The 18,045-nt window shown below is 47.1% G+C and overlaps 2 protein-coding genes across 4 annotated transcripts in view; one reads left to right on the top strand and one right to left on the bottom strand.

Moving 5' to 3' along the window:
• The window catches only part of TMEM204 (transmembrane protein 204), a 19,346-nt gene extending 17,238 nt beyond the window's left edge, over window positions 1-2,108 (top strand). The window contains exon 3 of the mRNA XM_006913979.3: window positions 380-2,108. Coding sequence (XP_006914041.1) covers window positions 380-624 — 245 coding nt within the window. The 3' untranslated portion in view covers window positions 625-2,108. The remainder of the gene's footprint in view (window positions 1-379) is intronic.
• The window catches only part of IFT140 (intraflagellar transport 140), an 88,111-nt gene that overhangs the window by 38,685 nt on the left and 31,381 nt on the right, over window positions 1-18,045 (bottom strand). For 2 of the 3 annotated variants that reach the window (XM_025048241.1, XM_025048242.1), the window contains exons 13-19: window positions 15,776-15,903; window positions 13,273-13,390; window positions 12,564-12,665; window positions 9,996-10,126; window positions 8,009-8,177; window positions 6,250-6,381; window positions 3,059-3,258 (exon numbers count right to left, since the gene is read on the bottom strand). In XM_025048241.1, coding sequence (XP_024904009.1) covers window positions 3,059-3,258; window positions 6,250-6,381; window positions 8,009-8,177; window positions 9,996-10,126; window positions 12,564-12,665; window positions 13,273-13,390; window positions 15,776-15,903 — 980 coding nt within the window. The remainder of the gene's footprint in view (window positions 1-3,058; window positions 3,259-6,249; window positions 6,382-8,008; window positions 8,178-9,995; window positions 10,127-12,563; window positions 12,666-13,272; window positions 13,391-15,775; window positions 15,904-18,045) is intronic. The other variant, XM_015591122.2, reaches the window with a different exon arrangement.

Below are 18,045 nucleotides of genomic sequence, written 5' to 3'. Positions count from 1 at the left end.
AGAATGTCAGTGCCACCTCCATGGGGAGGGCGACTAAGAAAATAGCTTGACACCTGGAGGATTCCAGGAAGAGCACGTGGGACCAGACTGCTTTCTCATGAAGCCCCTAGAAATTATCTTGTGCCACGACTGAGCAGATGCACCGCCCCCGCTCCAAGTCACAGGCCCCAAAAGTCACAGAAACCCACACAGGGCTGATACAGAGCAGCTCAGCACCAAAGCACTAGCACTCAGAATCGGGCTCATCGCCCATTTGAGGGGCACAGACAGTCGGGGAGGAAACGAAGCTTCGGTTGCATGTGGGCTCCATGTTGGGAGTTCCACAGGCCTCTTCCTGGCTCTGAGTAAGGCTTTCTCAACACTTGTCTTTCATTTGCAGGTTTTGTCCTGGTCATCGGGCTGGTGACGTTCTATAGAATCGGCCCGTACACCAGTCTGTCCTGGTCTTGCTACCTAAACATTGGCGCCTGCCTCCTGGCCACCCTAGCAGCAGCCATGCTCATCTGGAACATTCTTCACAGGAGAGAGGACTGCATGGCACCCCGGGTGATTGTCATCAGCCGCTCCCTGACTGCGCGGTTTCGCCGTGGGCTAGACAATGACTATGTGGAATCACCATGCTGAGGGTTGCTGGAGAGAGGCTCTGCTAAGGACTTTATCCACTGTAACGAACAATCTAGAAACCAAGGGACTGCCTGTGAGGAGGCGGGCAATTCATATGGTTTCCTATATATGCATATGTACGATACACAGGTATGTTTACTGTTATATATAAATATATTATATGATCATATATTGTCTGTGCCAGCCTCCTCCTGACACACTCACAACCTGGCTTCACGCTCATGCATGTCGCAAGGAGACTAATACCTGAGATGCACGTGAGGAGCGGTGGCCACCCTGCTCAGCACCCTGGTCTGGGGTTAATTTATTCTATGTCTGCCAAGAGGGGCATCTGCAGCCACCTTTACTTTGGTGAAGTAGAACACCAGGGAGATTTTCTGGAACTGGCCGTGATCTTCCTTGAGTGGCTCAAAGTTTATAACCAGATGGTTATGGCTTTATGACAAGATGGAGTTAGAAACGTCTGTTTGCGCTTGATTATTTTTCTAAGTTAAAATAAAATGCAAACCTCTTACCACTGTCTAAAACGTGTGTTGTATCCATCTACACTGCCACATAGTGAAAAGAATCTGGTCTATTTTCTGTCATTTTTGTGTGCTGGCAGTAAGAGAAGGGTTAAGATATTTTTAAAAATCTGGTGGAAGCATGGCTTCAGGTCACTCATGTCCTCATTCAAGTTTCCATTCAACTAAGCCTCAGAAGCCCACATTCCTACAGACTCTGGACACTGTGGTAGTATAATGGCAGGTCCACAGTTGGCGGATTAAGAGGGGAAAAGTCTATTTGTTTAAAGAAATTCAGAGATTGTTCACTGTTTTCCCTTATAAAATCTTTAGCTTGTTTTCAGCCAAATGCTTGGTGGGCTATAGAATACCTTCACGATGCTACACTGATTTCAAACAACTAAGCTCCAAAATCTGTGAGGTGAATGGGCGTAACTCCTCGAGCTGAACAGGAAACATCTAAAAACTGGCCGCACCCCTGAGGACCTGGGATGGGGGACAGGGACTGACAGGGACAAGGACAGATCTCTAATTGCCGCACTGCTTGAGCTAGCGCCACCTAGAGGTGGAATCACTGTTGCCAACCTCTGGCCCAAGAAACTGATCCTGGGAGCTGGCAGGTGCCCAGCGGAGCCAGGGTAAGACACCGGCTATTACTAGACTGATCCCTGAGAAAGCAGCTTTGCAGCTTTCAACCTTCCAGAGAAGTGAGGAGACCAGTCCGGAATTCGAAGCCATATTGCCCCAGGATAGTCAGAACAAATGGTGGACTGGAGTTGGTGCTTTAAAAAACACAAAGCAATTGAGAATGATTTAAAAGCATCTTTGGCCTGACCATCTACAATAAACAGTATCCAGTGAAGAAACAGCCAGATTTCTGTCCCACAACCAGTACCTCGTGGGAACATTTAGATCTGAGCTTCTTCCCTCTGAACTTCTTTTCTACAATGGATTTTCCCCCAAATCATATGCTAAAAATAATTGTGTTTTTTTAAAAGAATAATGGAATATTTAAGATGTATAATTTTAATAATATTATGTATATGACTATATAAATGTATATTAAAGTTTTAAAGTTGGCCATGTGGTTGACTATGGTCTGTGATAATGTTTATACTAAATGAAAGGTGATTGGTGAAAGGTTGGGCTATGCCATCCAGACGCTCTAGTTTACTTCCCAAACTGAGGGTCCATCTGTCCATGTGGCCAGTATGGAAAAGGCCCCGCCAATTGGAACAAAGTTTGGTCACATAGTTTTAGAAATAAGATAGGGACTAGGGTCACATGCTAGTTTGAAAGGTGTTTCCATGTTACAAATGAGGAGAATTTGGCCCAGGCAACTTAATTTCCCAGCTTTCTTTTCCCACTTCAGTTTCATTCTTCAATAATTTTCCCACCCTTTTGAGATTAAAACCTGTCCGATGCTCTTGGAACAGAGAGGAAGCCGTTTGTAGACAGCTTTTGATTGAAAACTTCTTTTAGATCGATTTTAATGCATTTTCACTGTACTGTTTTGGGTGTTTATTATAAAACTTTTTTGTTTAGTAGCAATTCTTCCCGAAGAGACAGATATGAATATTTAACAACTGCAGAACTTTCGACTAGGAAGTATTTAGATCACTATAAAATAAATCAAAACAACTAAATAACAGCTCAAGAGGCTCTGAGCACTGCAGAGGCCAAGAGCCGGGCTCACCTGCTTCCTACACCCAGCTGTGCTACCCAAAACGCGCTACTCTGTGGTACAACGTGCCAGGCGGGTCCTGGCGTCTGCAAGCGCAGCGGCATTTCATTGAGTGAAATGCAACACGACAGAGTCACAGAAGAGTTAGTGATTCTTAGAATCTCATTTAGAAGGGGAAGAGAGACACAGAGAAAGTATTCTAAGAGTGTACACGTCCCTTCGACACCCCAGTCAACAGAAACCTCACCTTTTGATGAGTTTGATAGATTTGAAAGCTTCATCCATGTCTCCGACAGTGACGAAGAAACTGAAGTTGAGCATGGCGTCTCGCGTGGGCTTGTCGCAGTCCTCCAGCCCCACGAAGTCTCGCAGGGGCCTCCTGCCCACCACCTGGGGGATGCAGTGCTGCCCTGAATCCACCTGGTCATCTCTGTCTGCTTCTCCTGGCTGAATGACAAAAGGGCACTGTTTACTTGTAGTTCATGTAAAACTAATGCCTACACTGAGACTCTTCTTTGAGATATGTTAGCTATGGGGGTCCCTCTGCAGACAGAAGCAGACACTTAGCAAGAGGCCCTGCCAAATGCAGTGAAGTTATCAGAGGCTCTGTCCTCATTTGAAGTTATCAAAGCTTTTGGCTATGGTTTTAGACAGCGGATAAGCAAAGGCTGTCCATGCATAGGAACCCATTTTCCAGCCTCTGACTTCCTAACCAACTTTTCAGCAGTTATAAACTGGCTGCGAAAATCCTTACCTCCCAGGTTTGTTTTGTAAGCTAGAAGGAGTTTTTACTATCAAGTCAGACCCACATACATATGCATAAGGTCTTAAAATGATGTAATGCCAGCACGATTTCAAGTGAAATCTTCCAAAATGACAACCTGGACTAGTGGAGTGTGCGCCACTGGTTTTTCTCAGAAGAATTGTCGACCTGGGGCAGAGCTCCCTCAACATGTGCGTGGAGAGGAAGAGCAGAATCTGGTCCGAATACAAGTACAAATTTACAGTGTGCTGCTTAAGGCGGTTTTATATCCAACACCTTGAAATATAACCTACAGAGGGGACTGGTGTCCTCAAATGTCAGCTTCCTTCCTGCCTGCTGGGTGCCCGCCTGCTCTCCTCTGGGCTGGAGCCCACACATACCACCCTGTCTTCTGCATTGTCTGCTTCTTCCTCTCTGCAGGCTCCATTCCTCCGGAGTACACATGTGCTCCCCCGTGTAAAGGGAGATCATGATCCACCCTCCTGGGACCAGGGCCCCCTGCACTGGCTAGCCTCCACCACTGGCCTCCAGCTCAATTCTCAGCAGCTCTTCCATCTCACTGCTGCTTCTCAGGTTCAACTGAGGATCCCAACTTCAGGGGCTGCTTGACTGGGGCCTTGAGACACTAGCAGGATGTGTCAGACCCAGGTGTGGAAGGCGAGAGCCTTCCTGGCACAAAGTAGAGCATAAGCAAAAGCCCTGAGTCAGCCCACAGTCCATGGCAGCTTAAATTCAAGGTTTATGGCCGTGTGTAGGCTGCGTCACATGAGCAGGAGGCTAAAGTTTGGACTGATTTTGTGCTGAGTGGCAAACCTTCAGACACGTGCATGCGGAATAGCGACCAGGGCACTGCTGCCTATTGTGGTTTAACAGTCACCTGGCAGTCACCTGACATCCATCAGCCTTGCTGTGTTCTAGTCAGAGTCCTGCTTCTGTGAGCACATGTGGGACTTCTTACAGAAACATGAGTGCGTGTGGGTCCTGCTTTACTTGCCACCTGCCCCAGCACTTGCCAACTGCTCTCATCATAGCTCTTCGAGGGAGGGACTGAGGCACCAGCCCCAGCCACATGCAGGAGTTGGGGACTCAGGGCAGTCGACTCTCATCTGTAGCCTCCTGTGTGTGAATGGGAACTGCTAGGATGTGGCTGAGGGACATGAAGACAGGTCAGTAATCAGAAAAAGGGCAGCTTTTAAAGAAACGATGCTTATGGCCATTCATCATAAGCACTTTAGTGTCAAATTAAAAAGACTTCCGACATTGCAAATGTGGGCAAACAAACTATTTCCTGTACTACAAACATCAGGTGACAGCCTGTTTGTGCCATACGTGTCACCAAGATGAGAGCTCTGCAGAGTGACGTGGGCATGCTGCTCCCATAAGGAGCTGACACTGCGAGTGTCCTTGATAAACCTGGTTAAAGAGGACACAAGTGAAGCAGCAAGTACTGTCGCACTGGCAGCTACGGCTTAAAGGAAAAAAAAGATCTTGAGAAAACTGCAGAGTTAAGGTGACAGGAGAAATGAGGAGTCGTCTTACACTGTATCACACGTGTCTCCTCACTGGAGGGTGGGCACAGGGGAGGAGAAACAAGGGAGAGAAAGGCTGCATGAGTGTGTGGGAGAAACCAAAGTCCAGTCTGTGAGAATAATGGGGGACAACTCAATAGAAAGAAGTTAAATGTCTCTCCCAACCTTCTGGGTTCTCGAATCAAAGAGAAATGAAAATGCCTAAGGAGCATTAAATAAGAATGAAATTCAGGAAAACACCAGTCTGGGAGAACTAATCTATTTTAAATAAGGGATGGAAAAAAATGGAATTTTGAGTCACATGAGCCCGTTCCCAAGCTTCACAAAGATAATTCCATTTAACACAAGTAAAAGTCAGTTCCTATGCTATTCATTGTGCCATGTGACACTGTTTTATGTGGTGAGCTTAGGGACGTGGGAACCGAGTGCACCCAGATTCATTGTTTCGAACACGCACACCGTGACATGTGCAGATTGAGCACAGCCTCAGGACCACACACCCACACACAACTTGTCACATAACATTCACAGATCAAGGGGCTGTGCTGCCGAAGAGACCAAGTCCCAGGGAAGGCAACTAACTCATCCAAAGTAACCTTGCTGGGCGTGCGCATGTGTCTGCTTAACCATTCTCTCACAAACTTAACTTTATGTATGTAACTTGCACACACGTAGGTAAGTACAGAAACTTCTTGAAAGGCCACATGCTAATCTGTTCGCAGCAACCAACTCTGGGGGCTGGGACCATGGAGATTTGCATCATCTTTGATCTTTATAGCTTCTAAATTTTCTACAGTGGATATAGGAATATATAATTTTTAAAAAGAAGCTTGAATTTAAAAAAGAAGACAGGAAAGCTGTAGGGTGTGGGGCCTTCAGGGAAAATGCTGGGAGGATACCTGAGTGACACCAGGACCCTCTTCCTCAGCACAACGCTGTCTGTCTTGAGAGCAAAGCCACGTCTTGTGAGTCTCCTAACATGGGAGATCCCACATTTGCTGGAATTTCAGGGGATATATTAGAGCTGATGTTTTGCCTTGTTTAATGAGCGACGAGCTAAGGCACCTGACTCCAGTGCCTGGGAAACCCTAGCCCTGCCAAGGAGGGGGCCCCAAGAACACCACCTGGCGCCTGTGGGGTTCATACCTTTCTGGTGAAGTAATAATGGGGCACTTCCATTCCCAGAAGAGACTGATAGGTGGGAGGCCGGTGGAAGCTGTCTTGAAGCAAGAAGCCATGCTCTTCAGAAATAAAGAAGGACAGAATCAACACGTCCACCTGGAAGAGAGGGGAAAATATTGTTCTGGTTTTAGTTTGGCAATATACTTTTCTATTTTGCATCTAATTCCCATTTCCATTGCTGGGGTATTTACATAAAACACAGAGAAAACAGAGGACGAGCACACTGACACAGATAATCCGCTCTCCTCCTGGGTATATGGCAAGCATGCCAGTCTCCGCTGCCATCTGCTGCACTTTGGAAAAACTGACGCATCTTCTGGAAGGATGCGCATCATCGAGTTTGAGAGCGGCTAGGCCCTTCTCACTGACTGATTTCCTTGTAGCAAAGACTAATCATTCCCACCCAGTTGGTGAATGAAACTCAGAAGAGCTCTAGTGTTTCAAAAGACACACCCTTCAGTTTTTTTCACTCTGATTTAAAAACCACCCAGAGCAAAGACAACAAAAAGATTCTTGCTTCTGCTTTTGAGGAACAGGAAATACAAGGGAAGAGGTGAGGGACTCCATAGGACCCTGTTCTGTGGGACACAGAACAGCAACATCGGGCTGTAACCCCTTCTGAACAGGAAATCAATAGGTTGAGGGGTGCCAGAGCCTTCCCTTGCTGTGTGAATTCTTACAATTCCTCATCGTCTTCATAAAAGACCAAAAGAGCTATCTGATCAAACTGCCAAGAAGTGCCCTTCACACGCACGCTCCCTCATCTTTCACTCATTATCAATTTGCACATTCTTATGACTTGTCTGGACTTGTCACCAGGCCCTCTATCTTGAAGAAAATTCCTCTGGCAATGTCTCTGCTTCTCTCAATCGAATGACAGAGACACCACCTCAATACATTTTACCACTTAAGTGTTTTAGAACCAAGGACTGGATTTGCTTCTGGGAGTCTCAGGGTACGGACATTGATTATCGATCATCTCTGGAGGTCAAAACTCTTACCATCCTGGAAGGGAAATTCCTTTGGCAGGAGATAAGCCTCCTAAAGTTAGAGGCTGCTATCTTTTGCTGACTTACTGAGGACCCTACTTATAAATTCTTCTGGAACAAGGTGGGTCAGGGAAAAGCACGGCAGACCACCAGGCTTTCCCAGGGAATGCTGGATATCCCACAAGACACAAGACTTGGAAAGGGTCAAGGTCCTGGCCCCTGGGATGGGGGGATGGGGCCCTAAGAGTCGTCAGTGTAGGGGAGGGAGGGCCCACAGAGCTCAACGAGTGGAGTGGCAAGAGCAGAGGGCAGTGACTGAGGCAAGGAGGCCACTTCGGTGGGAATCGGCCTTGTCTGAAGGTCATGGCAGTTTGTGAAGTGAATGAGGAGTCAGCAGACTGCCTCGCCTCGGTGACCTAGTCACAGGACGTGTTAGCTCCAGGGGGTTAATTTATATTAACTGTTTCAATAAAGAGTTCTGCCCTAGAGAGAAAATAACATGTGCTAGCTGGGATAAAGAACAAAGTATGACACTGAGTCAGACCAGAGAGGACGGGGCCAGCCCCTGGCGCACACCCAGAGGGGAGAGATGTAGCAGGCATCCTAGAGGGGAATGCTCTGCTGCATGTGAATGAATTTCCCTGTAACTTTCCCATAAACCTCATAACCAAGATTGTGAGCCCACACTGTCTAAAGCCCCCACAAGTCTAAACGCAAACACGGCCATGTAGTACCGTGGGGCCAGCGCTGTCCTCGGTGTGGGCCTTCCTGTCTGTGGGCTGCTGGTGGGCTCCCATTACCTCAGGAACAGCTTCACACACGAACAGCCTGGGCTCACTTTGATCCCAGAAGTGGCTCACAGGAACAAGATGTGCTAGCCTCTCGTCCGGAAAGGCATGGTTCCTGAAAAAGAGACCCGTCCAGAATGCTGGGAGAGCATTCTTGCCCTCAGCCTCCAGAAACACCTTCAGGCCAATCTCCGATCAGCGTCAGCAGGCCACACACATCTGAGTCCCAGGCTGCCCAGCTTGGAAGCACCTTCACACGCCATGTTGCTATGCAGCCTGCCTGATTATACTCTTGCAGATTAAAAAAACTGGTGGAAAGAGTCCCAGTGGAGTGTAGCTGGAGAGACAGACAATGAGGCTTTGGCTCTAGAGGTCCTGAGGAGGGTCTCTGATGCAGGCTCCAAAGTCCAGGACCAGCAGGTGGACCTTGAGGCAGGAGCGTACTCCCTGTTGGGCTTGGGTTCCAGTCCCAGCTGTGTGATGTGGTGCATTTACCCCTGGCCCCTCCCACCTCTAAATCTCCATGTGTTACGTGTCCAGAACAAGAAGAAGAACTTTAGGGAGACAAAATGGGTTGGGTGGCAAAAAATGGATCAGACCCTAAAAGAAGGATGGCGCTTGATGGAAGACAGTGAGCCACACCCTACTGCCACCTGGAGGAGTGTGACAAGTCAGGGATGGGCTCCATGTGCCTGTGCAGGGGCTATGCAGAGCACAGAGACCTGACCCTACAGGAAACCAGTGGCCCTCACAGATGTCACAGCTCCAGGACCGAGCAAAAAGCAGGGCAGGTAGACAAGCACAGTGGTATAGATGAAAGCATTTATGGGAACTTATGGAGCACCAGTGATCTCTTGGGACTAGTCTGGTGAGTAGTGCAAGTGGACACCAGGACGGGGCTCAGAGGCTCCTGCAGCTCCTGGGAGGAAAGCACAGATGACAGGCAGAAAGTCGAAGGGAAAGTGTGACTCAGAAGCATTTCAAAACAAGAACACTGGGGATTACAGTTATGGAGAGTAGGGTTAAAGGAAAGGTTAGTTCTGAGGTTTTAGATGAGGTGACCCAGAAAAATGGTATTATGGACAAGAAGAGGGTCTCTAGGGAGTGATTTGGGGTCTATTTTTGAGGTGATGGCAAGGAATTCTAGGGACATCTGGAGATGGAGAAGTAGAGCCAAACTTGGTGAGAAGAGAAGATGAGTGTGTTTGGGTGGGGCCACCAGCAGGTGCGAGTTTAAGCCGCCAGGTGAAAGAAGGTTCCAGAAAGAGATTCTGAGGAGAGAGGTGGGAACATGCGGGGCAGGCTAGACAGGGGAAGGAGGGAGATGTGACAGGAGCAAAAGGAACAGGGTGGCCAGAGAAAAGCACTGGCTCAATCATCCCTGAATCATCAGCCTGTGGGCTTCTCACCTCTGCACTTGCTCTCACAGCTTATACACAGGTCTGGAGCATCAGCCACACTGCTGCTCCAATGACAGGGGCCAGTATAAGCACTTAAATTCTATTATTTTCTTAGTAGTAGAAGGAACTACAAATATATGTTACATAAACTCCCTGAAGAAAGACAATTATTTTTTCTAGAAGTACATTCTTTACAAGGCGCGCACCCTCCCTAACATCAGAGATGCTGATGGGTCTGATGTTCACTGAGTTTCTATCCTGTGATTTGGGGCCATTTCTGTAGATATCACATTCATAGCCCTTTCAGAAGCTAATTCTAGAATCCTAGAATCTAGAAAATAAGAGATTAAAGACCCAAATCTATCCCAACTGTCTGTGTGTTTCTGCTTTATGTTTTATCTTCACTGTGAGTAATTGCTGGGGTCTTTTGAAGTTTAAAGTATAACTTAGCAAAACCTGCTTAGAAGTTGACAAGTAACTGAGTGTCATTTTCAACATTGTTTCAACAAAATCATCCCAAACCACAATCTTACTTCTTAGTTTCCTGCCCATTAAAGGTCAATGTCTCTCGCCAATCAATTTGTCCTGTCTTGAAGTCAAAGGTGGTCATGGTGTCCATTTCCACGTCATAGAAGCAGATTTTTGAATCAGGGCTGTTGTCAGCCTAGGGGAAGAGAAAACCGTAAGTTCATGGTGACCACACGTCTAAGAAAAACACATCCTGGTGCCAATGACCCACCAGCCACTGTGGCCAGCATACTTCCATGATTCAGAATTTCAACGTCAATTTACCTTCATCTCACTGAATGGTTGCTGAATTGCTACTTTATAATATCAGAGAATTGAAAACGAACCCTAAAAAAGGGTTCGACGACAGCTGTCCAGCTGTTCTCGATACTGACTTGAGTGCGATGTCATCTTGGCTGAGGTGGATTAACCATGGGAACAAGAAGGAATCTGGATTCTGATAAACCAAGTCTGATTCAGCTGCGCGGTGGGTGGTTTGGGTGTCTGAGGAACTGTTCTGCAGCCACATTGAAGGAATGAGGCTGCTCTCCCTCTGGGAATCTTCTCCCAAGTGCTCCGGGTTCTCAATTCTCCATCCTGCCTGTGCTCCACTCTCTCCACTCCCTACAGACATTCTCTTTTATTTGGTCAACCCCATGGGATTCTCTCGTTCGTTCTTCCTGAGTCCTGGCCACTCTGCCATCGCAGTCAGGGCTGTGAGCAGGGATCTCAGCCACAGCACAGCCGGCTGTGTCCTTGGACAAGGAACTTATCTCAGTCTCCTCACTTGTCAAACAGGAAGTGTTAGGTGCAAGATGCCACAGCTACTATTGTGAACGCTATCATCATTGCTTATCATCTCTTCTTTCTTCTTGATCCTCACTCAGGAGAAGTATGCACTTCTTTCTTCTTGATCCTCACTCAGGAGAAGTATGCGCGCACACGCACACACGCACACTCACACACACACAAGTAAGAAAAGGGAACTGGCTTCGCACACGCACACACGCACACACACACACACACACAAGTAAGAAAAGGGAACTGGCTTGGTTGCTAGGGGCAACAAGTGCCAAGAACTTAGGAAGACTGTTAAAAGCTTTATTCTAGGAAAATAGTAAATGAGATACAAGTACTTTAGAAAAGGTAATAAAATGAAAACGTGCCAAAATGTTAGACTAAAGAAGACACTGCAAGCTTAAAAGCAGTAGAAGAAATCACAAAATCATCAACAGATTTGACTGCAGAAAAATATAAGCTTTAGTTATCACTAGTACATAGCAAAATGAAAAACGAACGACAAACTGGGAGCAACATCTACAACACACAGGATGGGCAAAGTTCCTCTCCTCAATTTTTAGCACTCAGTCTCTATGGGAGCAAGGGCCTGCATCCATCTCAACCTGCCGCCTCCTCCTCCACTCCCCCATCTTTCCTATCCAAAGCCTACTCTCCTCATCCCTGGGGACTGCATATGGGGGCAGGGGCTATTTTTCACTGTAGGCCCGCCCCCTTATGCTAACTGAATTTTTTCTTTTTTTGATTTTTACTTTTACAATGGGCAAGTATTCCCTGCTCTTGCTGCCCCTGCCCCCGACCTGTGCTCACCCATCTCCTCTCCCTGGACTTTCATACTTCCTTCTCTTCTGCCTCTTCTCATCAGTTAATCTCTCTCAACCTCATTTTGCTCTTCAGAATCAGGTTTCAGGAGTAAGTGGTCACAGCACTGTCCCCACTCCTCGCCCCATGGAAATGGCCCTTCACAGGATCGCCGAGGCCCTCCCTACAGCCCGTGAACCCCATTTCTGTGTCCATGCACAGATATCCTGGCACTGCCCCACATACTGAACAAACAAGTGACCTGTGATCTCCTGGCATGTGGTCCTTGACTGCCCTTCCCCATCTCCTCAGCTGCCCCCACCTCCCTAGCCACGTCACTCCCTCAGCCTCCCCAGGTCCCATCTTGGTCCTCAGATTGGCAGCTGCTGCACTTTTCCTCTCGAGGACGCCTATCTCTAGCCAGACCTCACTTCTGAGACCCAGGATTGTGTTTTTTAACTGCCTACTTACTGCCTCTCAGATGCCTCAAACTCAGCACATTGAAACAGGACTCCCCACCATCCCTGCAAACGGCTCGGTTGCGAGGGTTAGAAACAACTTCTGCCCTTCCCTACCTACACAGCCAGTCAACCCCCAACCCCTGAGGAGGGCTGCGAGGGCGCCAAGGGGACTTCTGTGCCCTGGGCTCCTTAATCCACCATGTACAAACATCTCTAAAAAGACACTACAACATCATGCTCCTGCCTCCACCTGTGTCAACGTCAGCCCTACGTGATAGCCCACTGACCATGCCAGCATTGGCTTCACCCCTCTGTGACACTGGACCCTCGGCAAGACCACGCTTCTGCTGATGGACTCACTTTCTGGATGCCTCGACCGGGCTGCTCCCCCACTGCAGCCTCACAGCTTGGCTCAACCATCGGCTCATGTGGGAGCCTCCTGACTCCCTGGATAGTGACTCGCTCTCCTAGCACTGATCTCCTCGCACTGTTACTCGCTTTCCTGGCACTGATCACTGTCCTCCCAGCTCTCACCAGGGTTGTAAAAATGTACTTGTTTGCCTCGTTGTTTGATAGATGTCTGTTCAACCACAGAAGGAGGGGCCGAGTCTTCTTGTTTAACTGATCAGTTCGTACCTACAGTGCCCAGCAAAATATCTGGTATAAGAAAGGCAATCCGTAATCAACTCTTAAATGAACAAACAAGAGCATGAACAAATGAATGAAAACATGAACAAATACTAAAGGGTGGAAGGCACCATCCACCTGGAAGAGGGTGAACATGCCCTCCCTTCAGACCTGCCATGCAGTCGCCTACACCATGACATCGCTCCGTCTCTAAGCAAGAGGCTTAAAGGTGCCTTCAACAGTCCTGTTACTCCCTCGGGCCAGGCAAGAGAGTTCAGTTGAGGGATGAGAAGAGACAGAAAAGAAAAGAGGAGAGGGGGCTCTGTAAAGAAGAAACCACTGTTTTTGATGAAATAAGAAATGAAGAGAGGCGGGTAAAAACAGAAGCTGTGCAGATGGGGAGGACAAGAATGGCACCAGGTGGGAGAGGACACAGGTGGGGGTAGCAGGGAGAGGAGACCCTGGAGAGGGGACAAGAGGAAGAGGAAGGGGAGCTGGGGTAAAAAGAGCCACACAGAGTGGACACAAAAGGCAGCCAGAAAGAATGACGATCCTTTGAGGGTAACTAGTGGAGATGGAAGGAGAGGGGCAGAGGCGGGACCCCTGCAGCGCCCACCTTGCTGAGGAGGATGCTGATCTTGTTGCCGTTGGCGTTACATCTAAGTGATGCAATGCCTCCCACTCCGGGGACCAGCTCAGCCAGGTTCTTGCAGCTGCAGTGCACCTTCGCCTCTCTGCAGGGAGAAGGACAAGGATCTCAGCACAAACCGAAGACTCGTTGTGCAGAGTAAAGACTTGCTTCTTGGAGTGACCCGAAACCCTTGTTCACAGAACCTCTGAGTTCCACCTGACGGCCTAGCTGCTCTCACCCCGGGGTTCCTTGTGCCCCTGGAAATGGGCCAGGCTCAGAATACAGGGGGAGTTTGTAAAGTTCTTAGGTTCTTAAGAGCAAATATGTATGATTCTCTTATTCCTCTTCTTCCTACACAAAGAACCTTATTAAAAATGCTGCTCTGGCCTTGCATTTCCCCTTGCAGCAGGTTTGGGATCTTTCCTTTCAGAAAGGGATCGCTTCATCGCATTTTGTTATACTTGCATAGTTCTCCATCACATGGATGAACTAAAAAATTCCTCCTCTATTTAGTTGGTTCTTGTTTGTCACTCATAGTTAACAATACTGGGTTTATAGTAGTAACTCGTCACTTTATTCACGTTATTATTCATTTTTTCTCAATTCTTTCTTAACACACTCTTCCTGTCCCTGTATCCCACCAGGACCCACATGACATTTGGTCATCACGTCTCCTTAGGCTCCTCTCGGCTGTGACCATCTCGGACTCTCTTGTTTTTGATGCCTCAAGAGTTTTGAGGAGGAATTGTTAGCTGTTCTACAGAGCAGGGGTCCCCAACTCCTGGGCCATGGACCAGTACTTGTCTGTGGCTTGTTAGGAACTGGGCTGCACAGCAGGAGGTGAGCAGCAGGTGAATGAGCAAAGCTTCATCTGTATTTGCAGCCACTCCCCAGCACTGGCATCACCACTTCAGCTCCGTCTCAGATCATGAGGCATTAGATTCTCATAGGAGCACCAGGCCCTTGTGCCAAAAAGGGTGGGGACCGCTGCTATAGAATGTCCCCGCACTGGGATGTGTCTGATATTTTTCTCATAATTAGACTGGGGTGTGGGTTTGAGGAGAAGAGCCCAGAGGTACAGTGCCATTATCATCATATCAAGGGTCGTGTCATTGACATGACTCATCTCTGTGATGTGGACCCTGGTCTCTCCTGTCCAAAGTTGTGTCTATAAAGTTACTCATTTTCCCCCTCCCCATACTGTCCCCTTTGGAAGGATGTCGCTAGTGCAGCCCACACTCATGGAATAAGGAGTTATGCTTCTCTCCATAAGGGAGGAGAATCTACATAAATTATTTATAATTCTTCTGTATAGGAAATTTGTCTCCTCTCCTCTACTTATTAACTTACTCAATCACTTACTTATATCAGTATGAACTCATATTTATTTTCTACTTTGGATTATAACATAATGCTATTTTATTTTGTTGCTCAAATTGTTCCAGTTTTGGCCACTGGGAGCTCTTCTAGCTGGCTCCTATGTCCCTTTAACAAATCCCATAGCTGTATTTTTTTAAAGCACATTCTAACTTTCTTGCACATAAGATGCTCTAGGCTTATCTTGTACATTTCCTAGAACAGCCATTTCTCCAAGGACCTTGGTGTGGAAGTACTGTTAGAAACCCCAGTCTGGTGTGCTCGTTGCTCTTGGGGCGTCCTTACCCCTAGGCCCTCGGCTGACAGAACAAGGTAATGTGTGTGCACTAACTGGTGTGTAGACTTATCTATAAATATTTTCATATGTATCCATCTGCATCTATATTAAGATAAACATAACTTTGAACACATGTCTCCAGCTCTAATCCATCACCACAGGGATCACTCTCATCTCCTCCTGCTTGTCTGCAACCTCCCACCCCAACAGTGAGGACCTGGCTCCACCACCCTCTGTCCATTCACTTCACTGTTCACTTTCAGTGTACCTATCAGATTGTCACCCTGTCCCCCTGTGGGAATTAACTTTGTCAACTGTAACGCCATGCTGTGTGCAGTCCCTGTGCCTTTAGTCTTACAGTTGCTACTCATTCCCAGAGTGGCTTGGGTCAGCCATACCCTCTCCAGGGAGCTCGTTTCACACATTTGTAATGAAGGTAGGTTGTTTTGTAACCTTCTGTATTCCATTCTGTGATCCACAATTGAAGAGATTTTTTAAAAATTTGCACACACTAAGGCTCACTTTGTGTTATGAAGTTACATGGTTTTTGACAAACACACAGTGTTGCGTATCTATCACACAGGAAAGTTTCAACACCCTAGGAAATCCCCCAAGCATCCTCTGTTCAACCCCCTTCTTCCTCCCCTGTGCTGCTCCTTTCTCCATCATGCAAAGATTAAGAATTTAAGTGACAGTATACAGTGTTTCAAAAAATTAAGTGGCATGTTAATGTTGAAATGAGGACATAGTTTTTTAGCTGCTATCCATTTTCTACCTACCACATTATCTCCTAATTTTTCAAATGTAACATCTTCATTTGGACAAAAATTGTACCTTCGGGATAGATCAAAGCTTTTAAAGTGAGCCAAGTCTGTCCCTACAACCAGGAAATTTCCACAGATGTCAAAGAAGCATGGGTTCCCCTCTGTCTCAGCGAATAGCAAGAGCTGCTTCACAGTCCCCTGAGGAAAAGGAAAAGACGAGAAATTCAGAAAAGCAGCTTGTATAGCATTTCACTTTGTGACATAGCATTTTTCACAGAGAAACGCGTATGCTTCACTCCTGCTCCAGTCAGTGGCCCAGTGGCAACCAGTACTCTAGTGGATTTTAACACAACACAGGGAGGATGGGGCCCTGCCCTCAGGGACCCCTCATGCTTATGGTCCTGAGGGGGAGACAGACAGCAACAATGTCAATAGGAAATCCACATGTAACCTCAACCCCAGAAAGTGACAGAGAGGTGACAGGATGCTAAAAGAGAAAAGTGCCACGGGAACTGAGATAGTCAATTCCACCTGCTTGGGCTGATCCAGGAGGCCATGTCTGCAGAGGTCTTAGTTAAAGCCCTTGCTAATATTATATTGCTGGTGCCATGTAAGTGGTCACCCTTGGGTGGGGCGCTCAGTGAGCAAACGGGGATGGTAGTTACATCACGGGTATGTTCCATTTGTGGAAATGCACTGAGCCACATGAATGCTAACTTGTGACACATCTGCTTTCCTGCCTGTATGTCATACTTCCAAAAAATGTTTGAAAAATAAGCTTTATCTAGGGGCAATATTTAAACTGAGATTGGGGAGAAGGAGCCAACTACCTAGAGAGCCATGGGCCAGCATTCCAGGAAGAAGAGGCCACAAGTACTGGGGCAGGAAGGAGCTGCTCGTGGTCTAGGAACCTTGAGGCCCTTGCAGCAGGAGGGAACGTGCCACGGTGAGAAGGGTGGGTAGGAGAGCAGAGGCCATGTGGGGTGGCATTGGTGCAGGAAGAGTCAGGTAAAGAGGTAAAGGGTCAGATTTTGTTCAAAGTGAAGCTGGAAGACTCTGGAGGGTTTTGAACCAAAAAGTGATTTCATAACAATTATATTAAAAAAAAATTTAAATGTCATTTAATTTAAAGTATCATTAAGTGACATTTAAAAAATGTTACTCTTGGTGACAGACAGAGGGGAGGGGGGCTGGGATAAGGGTTATAGAAGTACAAATTAGTAGTTGATAGTTGGTCATGGGGATGGGGAACATGACAAAGGGAATTAATGCAGTTAGCATTAATACGACAGCTAGATGGAAGGCCAGGGGAAGGAGGGAGCGATTGGGGGGACCAATTTATGAACTACGTAGATGTCTAACCAATGTGCTATATACGTGAAACTAATTTAAATAAACAAATTTTAAAAAAATTAAAAAAGTTACTCTTAAAAAATAAAATAAAATAAAAAATGTTACTCTTATGTTAATAGCACTTTGAAAAGAGTGAGCCACAGTTAAGCCTGAGCAAAGCTTAAGCTTTGCAGCTTAGGCTTGTACATGACTGACACTACTCCTCTGAGTTGAGAGAGGCTTCTGGCTCAATTTGACCCGTGTTTAGTGAATACCTGCACCCCACATGGCACTGGGTCGGAAGCAGAGCACCCCACAGTGAGCCGTATGTCCCCGGGAACTTGAAATGAGGGCGGTGAGTCAGATGAGCACAGCTGGGGAGGTATAGTTCCGGCGCACAGGGGAGCGAGGAGGCAGGCTGCACGACAAGGAGGGTTCCAACAGAACTTAAGGGCTCGTGGTACTAAACAGAGAGACACTGAGAGCAAGTGAGGAAGCAGGAACCTGAGCAACCTGTCTGGGAAACTCAGCGTGGGGGAATGAATGGCTAGGAGACATGAGAGGAGGAATTTCAAATTGAGGAATCTGATCTTCATTTTGATGCACCTAGCAGGAGCTTAATAAATGCTTGTGGAATGTACAAACATCTGGTTGAACACAGGATTAAAAGATGAGTCACAGGAGATCACTAACTGGGCCAAGGACTCTTTACACGCTGGGTCTACTATCTTTACATCAATGCATTCCAAATTCCCAAATTTATTGCTTTACGGCACTGATCCCACTCCTGACCTCAAGAACCTGTATTTCTAACTAGCTCTTGGACTTCTCTGAAGGGTGTTCAAGGCACCTCAAACTCATACCTTGTTCCCCCAAAGATGTGCTGCTTCTGTAGTTTCCATCTTAAGGTACCATGATTAATTCAGACTCCCAAACTAGAAAACTCAGAATACCCTCGATTCCTCCATCTATGGCCACCCACAATCCAACTGCTCACCGCCCCCCCAC

Source organism: Pteropus alecto, unplaced genomic scaffold, assembly GCF_000325575.1.
Source record: "Pteropus alecto unplaced genomic scaffold, ASM32557v1 scaffold44, whole genome shotgun sequence".
In the NCBI taxonomy this organism is placed as follows: domain Eukaryota; kingdom Metazoa; phylum Chordata; class Mammalia; order Chiroptera; family Pteropodidae; genus Pteropus; species Pteropus alecto.
The sequence above is the reverse complement of the archived record's forward strand: the minus strand, read 5'-3'. Positions and strand labels throughout refer to the sequence as shown.